Source organism: Sus scrofa, chromosome 5 (assembly GCF_054392235.1).
Source record: "Sus scrofa isolate SSC_HxYL_T2T_F1_AM1 chromosome 5, Sscrofa_HxYL_maternal_Yorkshire_Landrace_v2.0, whole genome shotgun sequence".
NCBI classification, from domain to species: domain Eukaryota; kingdom Metazoa; phylum Chordata; class Mammalia; order Artiodactyla; family Suidae; genus Sus; species Sus scrofa.
Genome location: NC_139387.1, coordinates 5,319,278 through 5,345,024, shown reverse-complemented (window position 1 = coordinate 5,345,024; position 25,747 = coordinate 5,319,278). Strand labels below are relative to the sequence as shown.

Below are 25,747 nucleotides of genomic sequence, written 5' to 3'. Positions count from 1 at the left end.
TTGGTCCCATCACAAGTGGACACAGGGCAAAATGTCACGTTCCCCCCACCCCAAATCTGGAGAGAAGGGTGAATATCAAGAATTACAGTCAAGATCTGTTTTCCTGGACCAAAAGCCTTTGGAGCTACAAGCTGGCAGGATACCTAGATGGTAACTTGAGCAACAGGTGGAGGCTGCGTGTGGACCAGCATGAGAGTGAGAAACTCCTGGGGGCCCAGTCTTAGGGGTCCTCCCTCACATTCATGGGCTTTATCTTCAAGAATACCACCAGGTTATCACAGTGAAAATCTGAGGATGGTCCCCTCTTGGCTCTGGCAGGGGAAAGAGAAGAATAATCCTTGGTAAATATGGTCAGAGCCTTCTCCAAAATATTTTCCATGGGAACAGATATTACAGAGCCTTATCCCATCTGGGGGAAGGGCAATTAGCAACCCAGCTCCCTCTAGACTTCCTGTCTCACCTAAGGGAGAAAAAAAAGCTATGGAACATATCTGAAGTTTGAAGCCCAGGGACTCAAGCCCACTAAAAGACTGAGATCTAGGAGTTCCCACTGTGGTGCGATGGGATCAGAGGCATCTCTGGAGCACTGGGATGCAGGTTTGGTCCCCAGCCCAGCACAATGGGTTAAGAATCTGGTATTGCCACAGCTATGGCATAGGGTGCAACTGCAGCTTGGATCTGATCCCTGGCCTGGGAACTCCAAATGCCGTAGAGTGGTCAAAAAAGAAGAAAAAAAAACTCCTGAGATTTAATCATAAGGGTATAGAATCCCCCCCCCCATCTCCTCACCACCATAAGAAACCAGGTCCTGTATAACAGTGGATTACAATGGAAAGAGTTTCAAACAAAGACTCTGTTTAAGGAGGAGTTCCTAGGGAAGCCCAATAATAAAACAGGAGAGACAAAAGCAAGGACACTGGAGGGAATCAATGACTTTGGCACTGATAGCTACAGCAACATTAAACACAGCCCAGCGCCTACCTGAATTAATATAAAACCTCTCACTAAAGACCTTTTTACCTCAGTTCCTATTACCTGATATGTTATGTCTGGCATTCAACAATAACAATAAAACTACAAGTCATGCTAAAAGGCAAGAAAAAAACGACAGTTTGAAGAGACAGTAAATCAAGCATGAGAACCAGTCACAGACATGACATAATTTGGAATTATCAGATAGGGAACTTAATAGCTATCTATGACTCAATTGTAAAGGAGTCTAGTGGAAAAAAAGTGGGCAACATGTAAAACAAATGGCTAATGTAAGCAGAGATGGAAACTCTCAGAAGGAATCAAAGGAAATGCTGGAAATTAAAAAAAAAAAAAACAGCATAACAGAAATGAAAAGTGCCTTTGATAAGCCCATCAGTAGACTGGACATGGTTGAGGGGGAAAAAAGAAATCAGTGAGCTTAAAATATGTCGATAGAAAATTCCTGGAACAGAATACCCAAGAACTGTGGGATGATTTCAAAGAGTGGAACATTCACATAATTGCAATACCAGATAAAAAGAAAGAAAGGATCAGAAAAACACACATTTGAAGTAATAATGGCTGAGAATTTTCCAAAATTGATCACAGACATGAGGCACATTTCCAGGAAGCTCACAGAACATGAAGCAGAAAAATACCAGAAAACTATACCTCAGCATATAATATTCGATTTGCAGAAAACCAGACAAAGAGAAAATCTTGAAAGGAGCCAGAGAAGGGGAAAAAAACTTATCTTCAGAGGAACAAAGATAATAATTACATAGGTCTTCTCATCAGAACGCATGCAAGCAACAAGAAAGGGGACTGAAATATTTACAGTGTTGAAAGAAAAAAAATCACCAACCTAGAATTCTATAGCCAGTGAAATTACCCTTCAAAAGTGAAGAAGAAATAAATATCTTCTCAGACAAACAATCACTGAGGAAATTCATCACCAGCCACCCTCCCCTTCAAAAAATGCTAAAACTGGGAGCTCCCTGGTGGTCTAGTAGTTAGGATTTGGTGTTTTCACTGCTGTGGCCCAGGTTCAACCCCTGGTTTGGGAACTGAGATTACACATCAAGCTGTGGTTAAAATGAAATTTTTATGGAGTTGTGGCTCACTAGTTGTGGTAAGGAACCCAACTAGTATCCATGAGGATGAGGGTTTGATCCCTGGCCTTTCTCAGTGGGTTAAGGATCTGGTGTTGGTGTGGCTATGGTGTAGGCCAGCAGCTGCAGCTCCGATTCAGCCTGTGAACTTCCATATGCTGCAGGTGCAGCCCTAAAAAGAAAAAAAAAATGTTAAAACACAGTTTGCTGAAAGAAGGAAAATCAGATCATTCAGAAATGTGGATCTACCTAAAGAAAGAGCATAAGAGAAGGAATAAATGAAGGCAAAATAGAATCTCTTACTTTCTTATTCTTAGTTGAGCTAATAGATAATTGTTCAAAATAACAATAAGTGCATTGGGTGACTATAGCAGGTAGGTACACCCTGCATACCTCAGAGCCTCCAGAGGTGGGTTGCCAGCTACGTCTAGAATAGGAATGAAAGTGGGTTAAAACAGGAGGACTGGCTAAAAGCTGGTGTGGGAGACAATTTGACCCCATGCCCTGCCCCAGGCTCCAGGTGGGTGGGTGCCCATCCCCCACCTTCCCACCACCCACGCCGAAGAGCTGGAGGTGGTTCTCTGGGGATGGAAAGTGTTTCTCCACTGGAGGGTAACGGCTGTTCAAGACGGGGCGGGTTTTTACTGAAATGGGGAGTAAAGTGAGTTTATATACTGACTCTACTTGCTTTCTATGACTCTCTCATATAATTCCACAAAGTGGCTGGCTTTCAACATCACACATTTCTAGGCTCTCAGGAAGAATCAGTTCTCTGCCTCTGTCAGCTTCTGGGGGCTGCTGCAGATCCTTGGCTTGTGACCACAGCACTCCAATCTCTCCCTCTGTGATCACTTCTGGGTGAAATCTCTCTCTTATAAGGGCACTTGTGACCACACTGGGTTCACCCACATAACCCAGGATCACCACCCTTCTCAAGATGCTTGACTCAATCACATCCGCAAAGACCCTTTCTCCATATAAGGTAACATTTGCCAGTTCTGGGAATTAGGACCTGAATACCTTTGGGGGCATTATTCAGTTTATCAGACTGACTGTAGAAAATTCCAGCCTTCTTTTCCTGGTCAACTCCCAGAGGGCTGGCAGCAGGAGACGAGCAAGTCTTCTTGGGTTGGTTTGACAGATTTAGAGAAACAAAGAAACAAACACAAACCTAGAGGGATATTTGATTAAGTTAGAATTTCAGATGAACAAAAACAATTTTTAGTATAAATATATACCTAATATTGCATGGCACATTCTTTTTTTTTTTCTTTTTTTTTTTTCTTTTTTAGGGCTGCACCTATGGCATATGGCAGTTCCCAGGCTAGGGGTCAAATTGCAACTGCAGCTGCTGGCCTACACCCTAGCCACAGCAACAATGGATCCTTAACCCACTGAGCAAGGCCAGGTATGGAACCCATATCCTCATGGATACTAGTCAGGTTCATAACCCACTGAGACACAAAGAGAACTCCTGGCACATTCTTATATTTAAAAATTGTTTATCTGAAATCCAAATTTAACCGGGCATTCTATGCCTTCCCTAGGAAATCTGACCAGCCCAAAGAGAAAGTTTTAAAGATTCTGACACTGGGAAAACCCAAGGAAACTACCTACCAGATTACCTGACCAAAGTAGTTCAAACCAAAGTAACTAGTTCGAGCCATCTGTGCAGAACTTCTAATCTGCCTCTTAGTATCTTGCCTTTTTTTTTTTTTTTTTTTTTTTTTTTGGTTTTTAGGGCTGCACCTGCAGCATATGGAAGTTCCCAGGCTGGGGTTGAATCAGAGCTGCAGCTGCTGGCCTACACCACAGCCACAGCAGCTCCAGATCCTTAACCGAGTAAGGCCAGAGATTGAACCTGCACTCATAGATACTAGTCAGGTTTGTTACCACTGAACCATGACAGGAAATCTTCTCACTCTTGATATGAGCATATTTTTTAGGAAAATGCCTAATATGGAAGATAGTAGGAAAAAAGCAACACCAAAGAAAGACTTCTTGGGTAAAGAAAACTTAAAATCTATTCTTCATATCTCCAGATATGAGATAGTGCATCTATGAAACAAGAACAGGATGCTATAGGAAAGGAACACTCTGAGAACAGAAACAAGTTCTGGTAATGAAAACTATAAGTATGATTAGCAGAGACAAAAATCTCAAAAGACGAGTTGGGAACTAACACTGAGGAAATCTCCCAGAGGGTGGAGCAAGAAGCAAAAGTGATGGAGGACAGGAAAGATTTAAAAATATAAGGAAACACTCTAGGTGGTCACTAATCAGTAATGATAGGAGTTTCAGAGAGAAACGAGCAGGAGAGGAATTCATTAGTGAAATAAATCAAGAAAATTTCTGAGAAATCAAGAATGTGAAAAGGGCCATCCAAGAAGATGAAGCCAGTAGATTCGCTGATGTTTCTGAACACACTGGAAAGAGCTTTCACAAGTGGGGGTGAGTTGGGTTCGATTAGTAAGAAGAAGTACACAGAAACTAAGCCAACAGAAAAAAAGAATAAGACAATTATTAATTCCAGGGAAAACCAAATGCTATACAGGAGAAGTGAGCAGCTGGTCACAGTAACACAAACCCTGAAGGTTGCACTGAAGCCAAACTGTGACGCAGCGTGACAGGGAGCCCATGGCGGTAAAGGTTGCGTGCGTTTCCCTGGGGTGGTGGAGGCCGAGAGGGTGAGGTGGTTGGTGGTAAGGGATGGGTGAAAAAGAGTTAACTCCGCTCTTCCTGGGAGGAAGTCAGTAGACACTGCCTGAAGTGAAAAAATCAAGATGTAGTTGTAGGAGTGTGTTGCTTAGAACCACTGAGTGAAGTACCAAAAGATAGGAGTTTAAAATGTTGGAAGCTAGTGGTTCAGGGGAGGAGGAGATGGGAAGGGGGCTTCTGTTTCTAATAAGCCTTGGGGGTCGATCTGACTCTTGCCCAAGTTCACGAATAACTTGGGTAACGTAAACATAATGTTTAAAAAGGATGATTACGCTGCTAAGACGTACCAGGAACAGCTACGCATTTGTCCAGTTGCTTTCTTTTAGCTTTGGGTTGACTCAAATCCATTAGAACCTAGCCCTGCCAGTGGAATATGTAAAGGTCCTTTCTTTTTTTAAAAACTGAGGTCACATTGGTTTATAACATCATCTAAGTTCCATGAGTACAACGTGGTACTTGGATGTATAGATAGAAACTGAATTTTGGGTGCCGTGGAGGCTGTTTCAATGCCAAAAGCCTCTCTGAGTGGACAGAGAAGAAGAAATTCAAGAAAGCAACGTGACAACTTGGTTTTTAGTGCTGTGGGAAACGGAGCCAACTTTGTCAAAGAAAACCTGTTTAGAAGGTCAGTCAGCTCCTCTTGCTTCAGAGAACAACCGCATTCCTGCAGCAGCTTCTGCAGCTTGCAGAAGGATATGGAGCCATTTTTAGGTTTATCCAGCTTGCTGAGGGCTTTGCTGATATCTTGATAGTGGTCCTTAAGCTTATCCCTGAAAGAAAATACATTTGAGACACAGGCTGAAGCCAGGAAAACAAATGATTTCTTTAAAGCCGGGGTTTCATGAGCATTCTAATGTGATGCTTTGACGGCTCACCTGACAACTAATTTTCAAGATGCTTTGCCGCCTTGGTGTAACATTTACCTTGAAAGGGATTCCGGAAAAATAATAAGTCTGTATCATTGCCATTTTATTATTATTGTCATTAGCAAAACTATGTTAGAGAAATTACAACCTTGACTTTTGATTAGAATTAGTACTTTAAAAATGGAGTCAAGAATTTAAAAATGCAGTGATACTAGAGACAGGGGGAGTATACCGCCAGTCTCTCGATGAGGATTTGGTGAGCACCTGTCGGATGCCAGGGACTGCCCAGGTGCTGGAACACACCAAGCGAATTTAGGGAGGGAGCATTTACATTCTGGGCCAGTGATAAGCAGAGGGCAGAATGCAACTGCACAGTGGGTCAGAAGGTCAGCGGATGAGCTGAGAGCTGGTGAGTGGGGCTGAGAACGCCCCACTGTGGTTCCCAGTAAGGGGTGCAGCTGGGTCTCACTGGGAAGGTGACACTTGAGCAGAGATGGCAGGTGAAAGACTCAGTGGGGATTCATTTACCCCTGGAAGACCTTTCAGGGCCCAGGGATGGCCAGCGCTAAGCCCCTGAGGCAGGAATGCAGGAGCTGGGAGCAAGACAGGCCGGGAGCCTTGGCTTTATCAGTGTGCTCTGGGGCGGGGGGTGGTCCAGGGACCCCTTGTGTACTGTCAGGTGCTCTGTTGTTAAGAAACACAACCATCATTTGTGTGCATCGTTGGCAAACCAGGAGCTGTGCTGTCTTCATGTAGCCCATTTATTCTTCTCAACAGCGCTGCAAGGGAGCTGGGTACTTATCACCCCAATTTTTTCCCTTTTTAGGGCCGCACCTGGGGCATGTGGAAGTTCCCAGTCTAGCAGTCCAATCAGAGCTGCAGCTGCCGGCCTACAGCACAGCTCATGGCAACACCAGATCCCAGCCACATCTGTAACCTATGTTGTAGTTTGTGGCAACCCCAGATCCTTAACCCTCAGAGCGAGGCCAAGGATTGAACCCGCATCCTCATGGATACTAGTTGGGTTCTTAACCTGCTGAGCCACGGTGGAAAGTCCTCAATACCACTTTATAGGAAGAAGACGGGGCTCGGCCAAGCTTTCCCTTGCCGGCGGAGACAGCGTCCAGCTGCGGCTCCCGCTCCAGCTCGAGGGCTAACCTTCTTGAATGTGTTCAAGTGTCTGATTCAGTGTTTCAGGAAAATTCTTCCCAGACTTAAAAAAAAAATTGCTGAAGGGCTAAAAAGTGTGGACGTGTTTAAGAATCAGCAGTCTTGCACCCAACCCAGGGTGGACTGATTCTGTCCCATTGCCTCGGCTCCGCTGGGTCTCCAGAGAGCTCTTCCCTGAACACTCAGCACTGCGCTCGCTGGACCCAGGCTTGGCTGTGGGTTCTCACCCAGGGAAGAGAATAGGCCAGAAACGCCAGACAGGAAATCTTTGCTGGTGATTGTAGCCACCTCTGATACGTATTTGTGGAGAGGACAGGCCTTCGAGGATGCTTGGGAAAAAAATCACCCATAGCAACAGAAAAGTGAGCCATCAGAAGAGGAGGAGGGGCGGGGTCCCAGGCGGGAGGGGAGCTCCGTGGGTCCCCGTCTCCCTCGCTTCTAGACCTCCAGTTCCGAGCTGGCGGGCGTGCGCCTCCGAGCAGTTGGATCGAGTGAAGGTACACAGAGAGCAGCCACATCCCGGGTCCCTCGCAGGCGTGCTTGGAATTCGGTCCCGGGGTGCAGAGTGACTGCTCCTCGTCTCGACTGTACTCTACCACTTAATCCTATAAACGAAGGTATAAAAAAACAGCCAAACTTGCTGGAGATACATATTTTTAGAAAACTGAGGCGTTCAGCACTTCTTGGGCTGGTTTCTAGGCAGTAATTACTTCCCCTGCGGAGCAAGGATGCGCGCCGGGCAAGTGGTGAATCGGGGTGTCGGTCCCGCCACGTGACCAAGCTGCCCCCCGGGTCAGCCGACACACGGCCTGGTTCCCGGTCTGGACAACGGGACCGGCGCGCACAGAGAGGCCACTGTCACGGCCAGCGGGACGCCACAGGGTCCCTCTGACACACAGCCGGCTGCACTCCGGGCCAGCCGGTTTTGCTCCTGAGCCTTCAGTCTGCATTTTAGAGCAAGTGGCCCCGCTGCTGGGGATGCTTCACTCCTGCTGCTCAGCTTCTGAATCTTCACCTCCGACTCGGGCAGAAAGGCACAAGGCACGGAAAATGCATATGGGTTGAAAAAACAATTCTTCTTACTATTTCAAACGTATTTAGGCCACTTCAAACAAAATCAGTTCTCTTAGTAAGAGGCAGATATAAAATCTCAGTCTCTTTAACCAACACGACTCCTGCACCCTCATCTCACCCGAGCTTCAGTGAAAACGACGACGGACTGTCCGGCGGGGTGGTCTGGGAGCCCCACTGACACCGGAACGGAAAAGCACGCCGTCCTGAAGGGCAGAGGTGCTCGACGAGGTCACCCTCCGACGTTGTGGAGAAAACAGAAGTCCGCGGTGAGTTCCATGAATCGGGCTCTTCGGCGAGAGCGCTTGGTCTCTGGGGAGGACTGCGACAGTGAATTAGCCGAGCCTGGGGCTCTGAAGTGGCCCGTGGGTCTTCCAGCCCCAGATCCAGGCTCGCACTAGGAGCAGAAACAGGAAGAGGAAGCAGCTGCCGGACGAGAGCATCTTCTCAGAGCCTCATTACGCACAAGTGCGGGGCCGGGGGCTGCTGGGGACGCGCGAGCAGGTAATGAGGCCAGCCCTGCCTGGGAAAGACGCATTCCACGTGTTCATTAGTTTTATGGCGCGTTTGATTTATACCAATCCCGTGCATGCTTTTACTTGAAATTTCACACACCCAGTTCCCTGCCTTCGGGCTTTGAAACTCAGTAACTGAGACATCATTGATGGCTGTGTTCAAACGGCTTCTCTCTTAAGCCCCATTTAGCCTTTACGTTTCATCCCTGTGTCCTTGGAGGGCTTCTTTCCTCCGGGGATCCATCCTATTTAGCAAGCGCTCATCCACTCCTCCAGGGGCGGTGGGGACAGCGCTGAAGGGACAGACAGGACACAGACAGACAGAGAGGTAAGCGCGCCCGCCGGGAGCCCAGGCAGGGCTGCGGAGCAGAGGAGGGGCCCAGGCCTGGGCCGCGCTGGTGGGCGGCCGCCAAGGACAGACGGGTCGCAAAGGGCTGTCTCGTTGCTTCAGGGTCACATCTAATGTGGCACAACTTTCTCCCAAGTTTCATGTTTTTACCGGGGCCTCACTGACACGGAGCGCGATGGTTGTGTCGGGCGCACGGCATCGAGACGGCGCGGCTGCGCACACAGGGCCATTTCCAGCCCCACCGTCCGCTGGGCGAGGACCTGGAGGACTGACTCTCAGCACCTTCCAAATACGCAGCACCTGCCGCTACCGACTCCAGTCCCCCTGGGTACCCCTCCCCCGGACTGATTTCTGTTGTAATTGGAAGCTGTATGTTTTGTATTTTTGCACCCCTCCCCCCACTTCAGCATCCCCCCCGCCACGCCCACCTCTGGCAACCACCATTCTTTCCCATATCAAGGAGCTTGTTTTGCTTTTATTTTTATTCATTTATTTTTAAATTATTACTGTTATTATGTTTTTGCGTTTTAGGGCTGGACCCATGGCATATGGAGGTTCCCAGGCTAGGGGTCCACTTGGAGCTACAGCTGCCGACCTACACCACAGCCACAGCCACAGCCACAGCCACACAGGATCCAAGCCTCGTCTGTGACCTAACCACAGCTCACGGCAACGTCGGATCCTCAACCCTCGGATCGAGGCCAGGGATCGAACCCGCAACCTCATGGTTCCTGGTCGGATTCATTTCTGCTGTGCCGTGACGGAAACTCCTTGTTTTGTTTTTAGATTCCACTTATAAGTGAGATCGTATGGTTTTGGCCTTTCTTTGTCTGACCTGTTTCACTCTGCATAATTCCTTAAGGGTCCATCTATGTTATCATACATGGCAAGATTTCATTCATTTTATGGCTCAAAAATATTCCGTGGTGTATTTATATTTTCTTTAAATCTTTACATACCACGTTTTCTTTACCCAGTGTGTAAAATTTTAAACATGACCTTAGTGACTGGTTTTTAGACTTTGAAAAGACTCGTGCACAGTCCCAGTAGCCAAATACAACACACGCCCTTCCGCACGGCATCTCCTGGTCCCTGTGGACCATATACGTCAGTGTCGCTCCAAGCACAGTGTGCAGACTGTTTATAATTTCATCGCCAACCAGCCTTCTAGCACAAGCGTTCCCAAAGCCTCGCCGATGACAACGGTAACGGGCACACCCCACCTCCTACTCTTCGGGGCCCCCTCCATAAGCCAGGGCGCTCATTTGGGATTGACAGATTCTGTATGTCTCTATTGCTGAAGACACACTGCAAGCCATACCTTCCACCTGCTAACCTGCTGGCCTCTTCGGCTTTATTTCTTTGGGATTAGGTCCCTAACGTAGGAGTACTCAGTTGCAGAATGTGACCTGAACAGGTGTGTTCTCACGGGGCCTGTCTTCTAGCTGTTCAGAGCAGAGGCCAAGTGCTTAGGTTAGCCAACACCTCAAAGGTTCAATGTGCAAGGGTGACCCATAAAAGATGACTGACCTGAGAGGGGGACTGGGTCGGGTGGGGTAGGCTTATGGCCCTTTAATGCCTTTACAGCTCTGCTTTCTAGAATCCACAGCCGTGAACAAGTGTTATAATTTCAGGACAACTTGGGCAGCAAGGCGCCAGGCAGGGCCGGCTCCCGGGGCCGCAGGTGCGGACTCACCTGGGCGGCACGGCCTTCTCCGCGCTCTGCTGCAGCTCTCGGAGCTCCTCGTGCATCTGCTGCTGTTTCGTGAAGTGACCCATGAAGTTGAAGTGATCGTTTGCGTAGGGCCGGTGAACGTCTGCTGAGTAGCTGATCCCCAGCTTCTGTAGAAACTCTTGGTAAGTGACATGCCCTCTTCCCTCGGTGTCGTAGCTTCAAAGACAAACAAACACGGACATCGGTGGCTGTCGGGGCGACGTGCTCAGGGTTTTAACCACGTCTGCCCTGACTCTGCCTTGTTCCTCGCCCTCCGTGTGCCCTGCAGACCCGCCGCATCGGCCGCCCCCAGGGGAGTCAGAAACGGAATCTTGAGCCTCACCCCAGACCTGAGCTGAATCTGCTCTTCTTTTTTTGGCCGCAGCCCCGGCACGTGGAAGTTCCCGGGCCAGGGATCGAACCTGCGCCACAGCAGTGACGATGCCGGATTCTTAACTTGCCACCAGGGAACTCCTGGATCTGCTCTTAGCGAGACCTCAGGCGAGCCACAGCCTCATCCAAGTTTGAAAGCCACTGCTCCCAGCAACAGGACAGTCACCCCATGCAAGGCGGTCTTGGCCCACCCCAAGAGGACAACCAGGTTTAGCCACCTGTCCTTCTGTTAGAAACATGACTGTGACCACGGAAAAATAAAATCAACCCTTCCACGCTTTGGACAGGTGTTTTTAATTGAGCACCTACCTGTAAGAGGAGCCATGCTAAGGTGGAGAAGAAAATCCCTCAAAAGGCATATTCAGCCTTAAAAACTCAAATACACGAATGCCACTTGATTCCAATTCCCCATTTTCTTTTTGAAGAGATGCCAATTACACACAACCAATGAGCGAGGCAGTGAGGCAAACAAGATAAGACTTCTGCTGTGCTCCTTTCATGTCATTTTCTATGATTGGGATTTTTCTGAGTTCTAATTCATTAGGAAAAAAAAAGGCATAATGGAGGGTTTTTATCTCCCAACATTATTCAAATAGAATAGAATTACTTCCTTAAAAAAAAGGCAAATTGCCAATTTTCTTTAAGGAACAAAAGCACGTGTTTTCACGAGAGGTCCCGGTCCTCTAACGGTGCGCGTGGCGCTTGCGGAGGTTTTTCCCCAGACGAGCGCGGCGTTGCAAGGCCCGAGGCGCCTCCCTCGGCCCGCAGACCCGCGAGATGCCGCAGGCGCTCTGGACCCCACGCTCGCCTCCGCCACATGAATCCTCTGCGGCCTTTCCGTTGAGTGATGATGGGGACAATGTATTGACCAACCCGGCGTTCTTGGCCTCTAGGGGAGGGTGGTGGGTAGAGGACAAAAGGGGGACGTCTGGGCAAACGTCGTGTGCAGAGCGTCGGAGCTGGACCGCCGTCGGTCCCTCCCGAAGGCGCCTCCTGGGCCGGAGCCCCCACCACCGGCCCCCCTTTCTCTGTACCCACGAGCCTGCAGCTCCCTCGGGCCACATGTCTGATTTCCACCTGCCTTGCTAGCATCCAGGCCTGTTTCTAGAAGGGAAGGAGCTTCCCCTCCTGTGACTGAGAGGCAGGGAGGGCAGCGCACCCCAAGCCTGAGCCCCGCCCCTCGAGGCCTCACTCGCTCTGGCTGCTGTTTCCTCACCTGCCAGCAGGGAGGGTGCTCTGAGGCCCAGCGTCTGGGACCAGCACCCGGCTGGCTGTCTTTGTTCGAGGCATCTGGGAAGCCCTGCAAGACCCATCCAGGTGGCTGTGATCAGTGTGACCTTAGTACGTGCCACCCCCCCCCCACTCAAAGTCCCATTCTCCCTTTATTCAGTGCATCTTCCTGCCAGAACAAAACAAAGCGACCCACCCACAAAAGGAGGCCTGCGGGGGCCCCCAGTTCCTGAGGCCTGCTCCGTGGCTTTGTGTTCCAGGCAGCATAGAGGGCCAGTGCCTCTAGCAAACAGCTCTCCCCACTGCTGGCGGTGGGAAGGAGTTTAGTTTTCCATCCATGTACCTGGGAAGGGGGAGGGCTGCCATTTCTTGAGCTTCTAGGGTGACCCGGGGCCACAGGGCTTCCCCTGAACTGTGTCAGGCCTGTGACGAGCCTATGCCACCAGAGCGATGCTGTGGTCCAGTTTCTCCCGGAGAAGGAAGCTCCCCAAAGGCTCCCCACTCCCGGAGGAGGGCGCCTGAAAGGACGTGCACAGACCACCCGCCTGGCAGACACCTCTGCTGGACCGTCTCTCTCCTTCTGAGGCAAGAGTACAGTATTTCAGGGGTCCCCTGGTGGCTCAGTGGGTTCAGGACCTGGCTTTGTCACGGCTGTGGCAGGGGTTTGATCTCTGGCCCAGGAACTTCTGCAAGCCAAAAAAAAAAAAAAAAAAAAAAAAAAGGGACTGTGTTTCCAGTGCTCCTGGGTGTGGCAAGAATTGGGGAGGGGGTGAGTGTGCGTGGGGGCTTGGACCAGGGTCCAGTGTTTGCGGCTGCTATTCGCCCCCCAAAGGCTCAACCTGCCTCTGGCTCCACGGTTCAGTCTAGGTCTCCTCTCCCTGCTCGGTGGCCAGATTCTTGAGGAGAAACCATGCCGTGTTTATCCTGATGAGTAAAGTCCTAGCTCCCAGCAACGTGCTTCACAGAGCGTCCGCGTCAACACCTGTCCACTGAGCTAAGGCTCCGAAAGGGCACGGGTTCCAGAGGAAGGGCTGCCTTCCCAGCGGGCTACGCTCGAGAGAGTCCCAACCGCAAACTCCAGATCCCGACACTTGAACTGAATGAAAAGACACTTCTTAATTACTTCATTAATAAAGATCGTAAACATTCCGTTCCCGTCTCCACGGAACAGACGACCAGACCGCACAACCGCAGCTAAAATGCCGTTATGAGTGTGAGTAATAAGAGAGTTAATTCTGCTTACATAACCTCACCCTTCATTACAGAATCCTTTGTGTAACATTAAAAAAAATCAACTTGCCTATAAAGGTTGAATTTTAAAATGGTTCGGCAACAGATGTGCCAGGAAAAAAATGCGCACATAAACAGAGGACTCATAAAAACATGCATTTGCATATGGCAATGGCCACTAATTTATGATATAATCAGATTACTCTGCCCATTTATTGTACGCTCAGCCATTCGGTCGCACACACGATGTGAATATGCTCACATCCATTGCTTTGCTCAGAGTCTTACTCATTTATGCTCAGTGTAAGCGCGTGCTTCTTACACAGGTGACAGAAGAATCTTCCGACTCTGCTGACTCCGGATGCAGAGGGTCTGGCGGATGCCCCGCTGATGACCCAGGTAGCAGGTTCCTTCCCCGGGGCCTCCTTCAGGTTGAACCAGTTTGTCCCTTTAACCCTCAGGGAGCCACGCTCACTTAACCGGCTCCCTGCTGTCCATCCCTGCGCAGTTCCTGGGGCCGCCGCCCAGCCCTGGGCCGTGGGCTGCTGCGGGCAGAAGCGTGTTGCTCTGGGCTGAAGCCACCGAAGCCCGTGTGGGTCCGTGCTCTGCAGTCCCCCGCGGACCCTGCTGAGGGCACAGCTGGAAGCCAGATCCCGAATTACCACTTGGACGGGAACTGCTCAGAAGAGCCGCTAGACATGCTAGACTTGGAGTGAATGAGAAATACACCCTCCCGTGCCAAGTCTCTGAGATGTGGGGGTTAAGTCACTGATTTCCTCCTACGGCATAAACGAGACGCTCCAGACAAATCCGAAGTGCGAACCCCGTGCACCTTACAGGTGCTTCCCAAATTCTGAGGGAATAATGGAGGCTGACAGTTTTTTTGGTCTCGATTCTCATGCTCTCATTCTGCGTTTTGTGAAAGAGCTGAATGCTACGTTCCTGCTCACTTCCACCCACCCACTCATGGGGGCTTTCCTCTTCTGACCATCAGACCCCGGGAGTTGGCAGAGTGGGTCACGCAGACCCCGGGAGCTCCCCGGCCTGCCTGGGCTCCAGTCACCCACACACCCCCCACCCCGGGGGAAGGGGACACCCCCTCCCTTGGACGGGCAACTGCACGAGGCTCCTGGTGCCTGGACAGCCCATCGCTGGCCCCCACCTCCTGCCCGGTTACGCAGAGGGGGCCTGGGAGGGAGGGGACCAGGGTGAGGCAGGCATCCGTGTCAGTAAACACGGAGCCACGAGAGCAACAGGCCAGGACGGGGCGTGCGAGTGAGGACGGCTACCTGGGGTCAGCAGAAACCCTTAGCGTGTGGATGGAAAAAACCACGCCACCAAGGCTATCGTCTCGGCTGAGTGGGATTTGCTGCTTTCTAGCTCCGTCTTTTCTGTTCCTTAACGCTTTTTTTGGCTTTTCTGCCTCTTCTAAAATGAATGTGCACGGATACCGCAATCAGAAAATAACTGCAAATCGCTAAGATCTTTTGGCTACTGATTTTTACGCTTACGTATGCCAGGTACCCTCCTTAGACTGTTTGGTGCCTGTAACCACCCCAGGGGAGAAGTGACTGAAGCTCAGAGAAGGCGAGTCCCTGGCCCAAGGCCACACAGCTCAGTCCGGGTGCCCCGGGGCAGGGCGGAGGCCCCACTCAGAGCACAGCCCACTGCTGCGGGCTCCTCGGCCACTCGGGCATCTTCCTGACTTCTGGGCATCCTCATCAGACAATCCAAAGAGCGTCTTAGCTCCTCGTCCGGCAGCCTCTGTTCCCAGGCTGTCAAGGCTGACCTTCACTTCCTACATCTCTCTCACACCCGCCACCTCCTGCCCAGTCCTAGCACCACCCAGGGAAGGGCCCCGCCTCCTCTGGCCTGGACCACGGACAGCCTCTAGCTCGCCTCCAGGCCTCCCTCCCTGTCTCCGGCAGTTCGTCCCCTCCCCGGGGGCAGTGATCTTTCTAGAACCCGGGCCTGCCTCCATCTTTCCTTGCTAAACACTTGGCCCTCAGACCAGAGTCCCACCTTACCCTGCCCTTCACGACATGGGTCAGCTGATGTGCGACCTTCCCTCCTGCCCGGCCACCCAGGTTACCCACAGCCTGGAAAGTGATGCCCCCTTTGTCTTTGGGCTGGATGCTCATCTGTGGCTCTCAAGCCCACCCTGATCCTTCTGCATGTCTCCCAGCTGCCCACGTGCCTGTGCCCAGGGAGGTGCCCGTCCTGGTGGGAGGAGGGCAGGGCCGGGCGTCTCCAGGGGCACCTCGGTCATGGCTGTGGCCGGGGCTCCAGCTCAGCACAGAGGCTGAGATTCTAGCAGATTCTGAGACAGCCTCAGGGGCGGCAGCCTGCCCCCTCTGCCCTCCAGTCCCTGGTGGGGGGAGTGTCCTTGTCTCCAGGTAAACCCCTGGCCCCCGCCCAGGGTGGAGCTTCCTGGCCTCTGAGGAACAGCTCAGTCCCCTGCCAGACTTCTGGTCCTTCTGCCATCTGCATAGTCAGTCTCCGTGTTAAGTCCTGCTTGGCCGTAAGTGTTAGAGCGGTTTCTGCTTTCCTGCCCAGACACGGGTGGATACACTCCTGGCGTTCCCTCTGTCTCCATTGCCTCTCTTCCCATCGACGTCAGAGGTAACGCCACGTGCGTGGACGCCATCGTAGTCCCCTGTCCCCGTTTCTTTTCCCCTGGACACCCATCCAGGTGGCTTCTCCCAGCCTTCCTTGCAGGGGATGCAGCCACGGTGGATTCTGGCCAACAGAACGCAGGCAAAGTGACGGCCACGTTTCCAGGCCTGGTCCCTACAAAGCTTCTGCCCGTTCTCTCGCTCCTGCGCTCGCTCCCCTTCTGTGCTGGTGGCACAAAGGATCAGGGGAGGTGAGACTCCTGGTCACTCAGTGTCTGTGGCTGGAGCTCCCCTAGGCCCACCCCAAATCTGACGTCATCCTGGGGCAAGTCCAGGGATGCTGCCCTTGTTTGTCACCGCAGCTCGCCTACCCTGACCCAGGCACCACCTGAGCGAACTCAGCAGAGCAGAGTGAGGCGCTGAGAAGTTAAGTAATAGGACAGGGGCCACAGAGCTGTCGGGTGGAGGCAGGAGTCCTGACCACAAACTGCTGGCAGAACTCTCAACCACCACCACCCACCGAGCGCAGCGGGCAAATGAAAGAAGACAAGGGCCTGAGCTCAAAGAGTTTTCAGCAGAGGGTAGCCAAGCGGGCATCTCACAACGTTAACAGACGTACAAGAAACTTCAGCCCAAAGCAGCAGCAGAGTCTCCCTCCCGTGAGAATGCAAAGCTGCTCTGTCCGCGAGTTGGGAGAGGGCTCCTCGTGCTCTCCTCACACGGGAACCCCCTCGGGGACCTGTGACTCCCACACACCTGCAGCTCGCACCTGCTCCTGGCTCGTCCCGCCCCTCTCCGTGCAGACAGCAGTCTCCCGAGGCCCAGCCCCACCAAGCCCTTCTCTGAACTGCTTCCTGACTCGTCTTCCCAGAGCCTGGCTCGGGCCACATACCGCCCCGCTCAGACCTGGTTGTTCCGAGCGCCTGGTTGATAACTGCCAGGCGGCGAGGACTGCGGCCAGGTGACAAGCCTCGCCTTGCCTTTCTCAGCCTGGACCTCAGGCCACTGCTTGGAGAACCCTTCCCCGACGGCCCCAGGGGTCAGGCGGCCCCATCTGGAACCTGGGGACTATTTCAGCAACACTCCCACCAAAACGGCCTCCCCCTCCTCCGCGGCCCCCAGCACTCCTGCCTTCACCTCCCATCCCGCTGCACCTGTTCCCTTCTCCCGTGTTTGTAACTGTCAATGCTGCCCCTCATATCTGAGTGTTTCCCTGTCCCCCGACAGCTCCTTGAGCGTCAGGGCCACACGGGCACCTCTGCATCATCCCACTTATTTGCCCGCTGCACCTCCATCCTTTGACTTCTCAGAGGGGCCCACTCATTCACTCTGTCAGAAGAGAAAACGGACAGGGAGACCAAATTGGTCCTGTGTTGGAACGGGTCTAAAAAAAAAAAAGGACTTTTGTAAGAACTTCAAGTTGCTTTTCTAAATTAGACACAAACAGCCCACCTAATTCTAAACTCGGCCAGCGTTCCAGCCTTCGACTTTGAACAGATGAAAAGCTAAAAAATGGCAGGAACTGCTTCATGAGCTTGCTCCTGAGAGGACAAACGCTGCTGCACACGACCCTGGGGGAGTGTAAGTGGCAGCAAACATATAATGAAGCAGGAAGTAACTCAGAGACGGATCTGGAACTGGGATCACATTGCCCAAGCACCTGGAAACTCAGACAGCTACACGGGGAAGATTGTACCTGGGGGCCTGGTTCAAAACCAGCCACATCTAAAGTGCATTTTGAAAAATGGAGCCGCTACTAGATGCTATTTTCAGTTTAAGACACTCTCGAGAAAACTCCACCAAGTTGCCAAAAGTTTGGTTATTTTCTTCCAACAAATTACTCTTCTATAAAACAGTTGTGCGACACTGATTTCCATCCTAAGGCAATGGGGAGAGAGGCCTTTGCCCTTTACCCGCTGCGGGCCTGCCGGCTGAGCCAGCTGCGTTAGAGTTAAGTCCTGGGAGAGTGGCTTCCTTCTCTGAAACCGGAAAAGGATGTGGTTAAACTCCCGGTTCCTTGGACATGCAAAACTCTCAATTCTAACATCAGGGGCAAGTGTTGCCCTGGCTCCCCACGTTCCTCGAGGCCAGGCTGCTTTCTGGGGGGAAACGGGACACGGCAAACCATCCTGGCCCCACCTACCCCCGAGCAGTGGTGAAACCGGGGGCTGAATTTGCTGCAGCACCCACCCGAGCCGAGATCCTCAGATGCCACTCACCTCAGCCAAAGCTTCTCGAACTCTCTGGGCGTGAGGGGGATGTCAAAGCCGTACAGCGCGTTCTTGACGTCCCGTCGTCGAAGGATGCCGTTGCCCTCGCTGTCCGTCTCTATGAAATTCTGCAACGCGAGAAGGCGGCCCTGAGTGACCTGTCACGCCACGCTCCGGTGGGACACAGGGGTTTCAACAGTCAGTGTCCGGAACAATCTAAGACGTTTTTCTCCCCTTCCTGCCGCTTAATTACCTTTTCATCTACATGCCGGATGCCCTCCTCCTTCCTCTGGAGAAGCGCACAGAGTAACACACCAACTAGGACCGCATCCCCGAAGGGGCTGATCTCGGGCAGTGGCTGGTCTCGGGTGTGTGGCTCAGTTCTGCTTCTGACCAACCGCTCGGGTTCGAGATTAGAAACGAGGGCCAGCCGGAGCCTGGACACTGCATGAGGCCATCACCTCCCCGACGCTGGGGATTTGGCCGCCCGGCTGCCGGAGGGGAAATGAGGGACATGAGACCCCTGGAGTTGTGACGAGGTGGCACCACCTTAACATCCCCGGGGAGGGCAAAGGGCCTCTGGGGGTGTGTCAGGCACTGAGGAGAGGGGGCAGAGCCTGGAGGAGCGCTCGGCATTGTCTTAAGGCCGTTTCTAAATAAGGGCTCGTCCCGTTCTCCTTTTGAAGATACTGGGAGGAAGACACGACGGCTAAGCCTCCCAAACCCTCTGCCAGCATCGCAGAGGGTGTGACTATGGACACTGCCCGCGCGGTCAGGAGCCAGACAGGAAAACCGCTATCGCCCTCTATTCACCCTGGTGCTGCAGGTGCCGGGCAGCGTAGTGAGGCCAGGGGAAGTCGTTAAAAGGTGCGACAGCAAAGCAGGGAGAAACACAACTGCCGTCACTCACAGACGACGTGACTATGGGGGATACAAAGAAGCCACAAGCGAATTATGACAGTAAGAGAACATGGAAGAAACCTGGGTTCCACAGCAAGAGGCGAAATCATCGGCAGTTTTCTATCTCAGACACGGAAAGTGAATTTCAAAAAAATAGCATTTACAACAGCATCAAAATTAGAAAGTCCTACGAATGACTCTTACAAATGAGTGTAAGACGTCTACGAGGGGAAGCCTAAACACTTATTGAAAAAAGATATTTTAAAAGATCACAACGGAAATACACTGTTTGTTCACTGGAGACTCCGCAGGAAAGACGTCGCTTCTCTCCAAACACCCCAGGAGATTCTTTCTCCCTTGGTAGAACTTGCCAAATGGAGTCCAAAACACGTGGAGAACAAGGACGAGGGCCTTGCCTACCAGCTGGTTAAGAGGTCTTACTGGGTTATGGGGGCTAAAGATGTGGCCTTGGTGCCAGGATAGGACCAATGGACCGATGGGACAAGAGGCCCAGAAACACCCCTGGGTCTTGATGCGGGTCAGTGGGGGAAAGGACGGGCTTTTCCGTGAAGGTGCCGGGACACCTGGTCTCCGTGTGGAGGAAGAGAGGTGGAGCCCGGCTGGCGGCACTCACGGAGCATCGGGCACAGACGTCAGGCCCCGGGTGTGGGGTGAGGCCGGGATGCTGCAGGAGGACATCTTCATGACCTCAGGGTAGGGTTTCGACAGCAAGAACGTCAGGGAGCAGTTTAAAAACGGACTCTATTGGAAGAAGAACTTCCGCTTATCAAAAGCTATCATATCAAGAAGGCCAAGACAGCGAAGCAGGAAAACTCTGAGCTCCCTCCTCCCAAGGACACACCAGAACGACGGCTGTTTCCAGAGAAGTGACTGATGAGGCACAACCAGAAGACTAGCAGAAAAGGTCCCTACACCTACAGACATCAAGAAGGAACCACAGTGAGACCGCAGAGTCACGGTCGAGTCAGGACTCCTGCCCCTGGCAACCCACAAACGGGGCAGAGGTCTCCCCAAGAAGGGAGGGCTCTGAGCCCCGCACTGGGCTCCCCAGCCTGGGCACCTTGCACTGGGAAGACGAGCCCCCACAGCCAGCAGGGCTTCCTCTTGGGAGTACCAGGGGGCTGTGGGAAGTACAGACTCCACTCCTAAAACGTTCACACAAACCTCACCCCTCCAGGGCAGGGCCCCAGGGCAGAAGCTGTCGTTGAAAGGGGCCTCCCTCTAGCTTAGTGATGCTGGGACCCTGTCCACTCACCAGCCTGTCGGCACCGGCACTGGGATCCCTCAGGCCAAGCAACTAGCTGGGCAGAGACCCAGCCCTACTCACCAGCAGGCCTGCTGCCTAAGTCCCCCTGAGCTCACAGCCACCCTGGACCCAGCCCTGTCCACTGGAGGGTCCAGAACTCAGCCCCACATACCAAGGCACTGGCACGAGCTCCAGGACCAGCCTCAACACCACTGCGGAGGCCCCGCCCCGGGACCCCCAGGACCCTGGCCCTGTCTACCAGCAGCATGAAACACCAACTTCAGGCCCTCCGGGGCCTGGGACCCTGGGACGTAGTTCCATGCACCAGTGGGCCAGCACTAGCCCCAGGACCAGCTTTACTCACCCATGAGAGAGTGCAAGCCCCAGGACCCCCAGGCTGGTCCACTGCCAGCCCCAGGACCATGGCAGCTCTTCAGACGGCCACACTGGGATCCAGTCTCACTCACCAATGGGCTGACACCAGTCCCAAGGCATCCGGGACCCCACAGAGAGCTGCCCAGCATCCAGCCCCAATCACCAGTGGGCCAACAGCAGCTTTAGGACACCCCAGACCCTGAGGCCAGCTGTGCCGGGAATTAGCCCTTCCTACCAGCAGACTGGCACTACATCCAGGACCTCCAGCCCCATAACCACCCGCTCTAGAACCCGGCTCTGCCCACCAGTGGGTCAGCATTGCCATGGGACCCCCTGGGGCCCTGCCATCAGAAGCCTCAGGACCAGGCCCTGCTCACCAGCCACCAGTGGCCTCTACACAAGGCAGGGACCACCAACTGAGGGCGGGCCATCCGTGTCCATTAGACTGACGGCAGCAGTCAGCCCCAGACAGCAGGAGAAGCAACACAGCCCACATAGGGGCCACCCCTCCACACTCTGCTGACCAGAGTGTGCTGCTGGGATGCACAGGACATCTCCTGCAAAAAGCCACTTCTCCAAGGTCCGAAAACATAGCCTGCCTACCAAATCATCGAAATAAAAGCAAAGAACTAGGTAAAATAAGGTGACGGAGGAACACAGTCCACAGACAGGAACAAGTAAGACCCCAGAAGAAGAATTCAGGGAAGTGGAGACAGGCGACCCCCCAAAAGACTCCAAAGCCGTGATCAGGAAGATGCTGGAAGAACTCAGCAGAGGGAGGATAAAGGCAGCGAGAAGACACAGGGAAGGACCGAACGGGGCTGGAGAACACGATGCCTGAAACAAAACTACACGAAAAGGAATCAAAGATTCGATGGCGCAGAGGAACGGGTCAGAGAGGTGGAAGACAGAGTCATAAAAATCACTGAAATGGGGCAGAAAAAAAGGCTGGAAAGGAATGAGGACGGTTTAAGCGCCTCACAGACAGAGGAAAGGCCACCAGCCAGGAGACAAACACCCAGGATCATGCGTAACCAACACGTGCTGATGGAAACGGCGATGAGCTACAGCTCCGCCCCCCGAGAGGGGGGTAAGTCAGGCGTCGAGTGCTGGGACAGGGCGTGAGGCCTCCAGCACCAGAAGGGTTTGCTGTCGGGCCCTTTACGGGAAAAGCGGGGCTCCCTGGTCTGAGCTGTTGTCCGCATCCTCTTCCTTCATCTGGATGGTGGTTATAAGGAGATGCACGATCCGGGATTCATGCACGCGCATGTCCTTAACTGATTTCAACTCCACGAATACATTGTATCTGTGTAAATACATCTCTATTATAAATACGTATGTTATATATACACATATAACTACATACGTACATACGTGTATATATAAACTATATCTGTATATATATAAACTGTGTATATATATATAAACTGTGTGTTAAATAATATATAAACAATAGTATAAACTATATATATGTGTGTGTGTATATATAAACTATTATATGTTAAATAATATATATTATTATATTCCACTGCAGTGTCACAACTTAAAAAAACAAGATTAAAATGATTAGGTCTGGAGAATTTCAAAGTCCCTTTAAAAACTTAGAGCATAGGCATTCCTGTTGTGGCACAGTGGAAACAAAGCCGACTAGGAACCGTGAGGTTGCGGGTTCGATCCCAGGCCTCACTCAGTGGGTTAAGGATCCAGGGTTGCCGTGAGCTGTGGTGTAGGTCGCAGATGTGGCTGAGATCCCGCGTTGCTGTGGCTGGGGTGTAAGCCGGCAGCTGCAGCTTTGACTCGACGCCTAGCCTGGGAACCTCTCTATATGCCACACACGTGACCCTAAAAAAGCAAGAAAAGAAAAGAACTTAGAGCCCCCTGCACAACGATGTGAATGTATTTCATGCCACTGAACTGGCACAGTTTAAAATGGTTGGGATGGTAACTTTAGGTTGTGTGCAGTTTACCGCAACTTTAAAAAGCTACCGCATGTCCAGCCTGCTGTGATCTGTTCCCTGCGAAGCCTGCCCTGCCTCGCACTGAAATCCACCGGGTTCTGACCCCTCGGTCTGACACATCCACGCTGGGCTACCTGCAGCCCCCACCACGGGGGTGGGTCCCACATCCTTGCCCTGGTTCAGTCTCCACACCCTCCACAGCCCTAGCAGCCCCGCCTGCCATCTGCTCATCTTTCAAGGGACCCCTTCTTCTTGGGCACCCCCACTCCACACAAGCCGCCTCCATCATAACACACGGCATTCTTTGGCGTTGGTGTTGGTGTTCACACCAGAGACTGTGCCTTTGTTTTATTTTATTTTTTGTTAGCGTGTCTTTAGCTCCTTGCCGCGATGCACTGCTGCCTTATTAGTTAGCGCGTAACAATGTTTGCGGAAGAAACCACTGAACTTGCTTTCCAAAAACACTTAAATAGAAACGAGCCTGTTAAACTGCCCGACCCCTAAGTGCTTCGGAGAACTCAGCTGGAGGGGACCGTGGCAGGGCGGGGAGCCCGTGACTCTATCTGAAGATCACTAGATGCCTAATGCTGAATCCCTGTTCAAGTTCAAAGGCAGTTTTCCTGGAGAACACCTCCTTTGGGGTATGAGCAGGTCTTGTCTAGAGAATTCCCAACTGAAATGGAGCAGGAGGGAGACGAACTCCACACCTGTGGTCACTTTTACCAGCTCAAATGCAGGGACCCAGACCTAAGAGCAGGGACACGAGGGACCCAGGGACCCAGACCTAAGAGTAGGGACATGAGGGACCCGGGGACCCAGACCTAAAGGGCAGGGATACGAGGGACCCGGGGACCCAGACCTAAAGGGCGGGGACACGAGGGACCCGGGGACCCAGACCTAAAGAGCGGGGACACGAGGGACCCAGGGACCCAGACCTAAAGAGCGGGGACACCAGGGACCCAGGGACCCAGACCTAAGAGCGGGGACACCAGGGACCCAGACCTAAAGAGCAGGGACATGAGGGACCCAGGGACCCAGACCTAAGAGCGGGGACACCAGGGACCCAGACCTAAAGAGCGGGGACACCAGGGACCCAGGGACCCAGACCTAAAGAGCAGGGACATGAGGGACCCAGGGACCCAGACCTAAGAGCGGGGACACCAGGGACCCAGACCTAAGAGCGGGGACACCAGGGACCCAGACCTAAAGAGCAGGGACATGAGGGACCCAAGGACCCAGACCTAAGAGCGGGGACACCAGGGACCCAGACCTAAAGAGCGGGGACACCAGGGACCCAGGGACCCAGACCTAAGAGCGGGGACACCAGGGACCCAGACCTAAAGAGCAGGGACATGAGGGACCCAGGGACCCAGACCTAAGAGCGGGGACACCAGGGACCCAGACCTAAAGAGCGGGGACACCAGGGACCCAGGGACCCAGACCTAAGAGCGGGGACACCAGGGACCCAGACCTAAAGAGCGGGGACACCAGGGACCCAGGGACCCAGACCTAAGAGCGGGGACACCAGGGACCCAGACCTAAAGAGCGGGGACACCAGGGACCCAGGGACCCAGACCTAAGAGCGGGGACACCAGGGACCCAGACCTAAGAGCGGGGACACCAGGGACCCAGACCTAAGAGCGGGGACACCAGGGACCCAGACCTAAAGAGCGGGGACACCAGGGACCCAGGGACCCAGACCTAAGAGCGGGGACACCAGGGACCCAGACCTAAGAGCGGGGACACCAGGGACCCAGACCTAAGAGCGGGGACACCAGGGACCCAGACCTAAAGAGCGGGGACATGAGGGACCCAAGGACCCAGACCTAAAGGGCGGGGACACGAGCCCCCGTGAGCGGGCCCGTCTCATCACCAGGCGGGCTGGTGGGACGCCTGCTAATCTTATTTATGTGCCATACTTTCTGCTGGTTAGAACTAATCCCTCAGTGCTTTACTCCAAACAGCGACAGTGACGTCCGTAAGAGCAGGGACATTTACTCCCAAGACAGGTGGCAAGACGCTCGGTTCTGGACAAGATGCCCCCCCACCCCTTCAGACCCCCTCTGATCCCCCTTCCTCTGTCACCTGCCATGTCTCCCCCCCGCACTCCTGCCAGGCTAGGTTCTAGAAGGGATGGAGGAGGGGGCCGGGGGACAGACCCAAGGCTGCTGGTTCAGCAGCACAGAACTGTGGGGGTCCCCCCACCTCCTCCACACACAGTCTGGGATCTGCACAACATCCAGGGTAAAGATGCTGCAAGAGGCCATGGAATCAGGTGCAGGCGCAAGAGTCCACGTGACGGAGAAGAGGCGGGCGGGCGGGGACAGGCAGGGAGGGTACACGCGGGGTGGCGTGGAGCCGGGGCGGGAGCACCCCAGGAAGGATGGAGCCGAACACGGCGGAAACAAAGACGTCCACGCCTGCTCCTTTCAGCACCCAACAGCTTTGCGAACGCCCTGCCTTTGCTCCTCGGCGTCACCTCTCCTGGTCCATGAGCTCCGCCAGGCGGGAGCAGACTCGGCTACCACCCACCCCGGGTACAAGTCCCTGCGCACTAAGTCGAAGGGGGTTGGAGCGGCCAGGGGCCCTGGGCGTGGCCCTTGGGAGGCCCCAGGCCCACGGAGAGCAGCGCCCCAGGGGCCCGGTGGAGGCCTCCCGCGACAGGAAGGAGGGCAGGGCAGCTGGGAGGGGAGGCAGGCTGGGGAGAAGGGGTTTTTTCCTGAACAGGTCAGGCCTGAGGGAGTTTGAAGGCCAGAGAGAATTGTGGATGGGGGGGCCCATGGCCGATGGCGTCGTGGTGCCAGGCTCTGCCCTCTCCCTGGCTGGCACAGGTGTGCCCTGTGTGGCTGCCATTTACAGCCCAGAACTGGCCCTGTCCTCGACCCAGAGGACGGCTCTGCAGGCTGGCCCTGCTCTGTCCGTGTGACCTGCCAGCCTGGGCTGGCACAGCCAATGCTATGGGGGTCGGAACCAAGGAGGGGCAGCCTAGGTGCTAAACAGGACTTAAAAGCAGGATTTCACATCAGACACAGGCCTAGACAGAGCGAACAGAAAGAAAACGCTCAGACGGAACAAAGCGGAG

The 25,747-nt window shown here is 53.2% G+C and overlaps 1 protein-coding gene across 1 annotated transcript in view; it reads right to left on the bottom strand.

The window, feature by feature from the left end:
* Nucleotides 1–25,747, bottom strand: part of EFCAB6 (EF-hand calcium binding domain 6) — a 221,323-nt gene that overhangs the window by 41,078 nt on the left and 154,498 nt on the right. Inside the window, 3 exon segments of the mRNA XM_084955059.1 lie at nt 5,417–5,572; nt 10,470–10,664; nt 18,175–18,293. Coding sequence (XP_084811185.1) covers nt 5,417–5,572; nt 10,470–10,664; nt 18,175–18,293 — 470 coding nt within the window.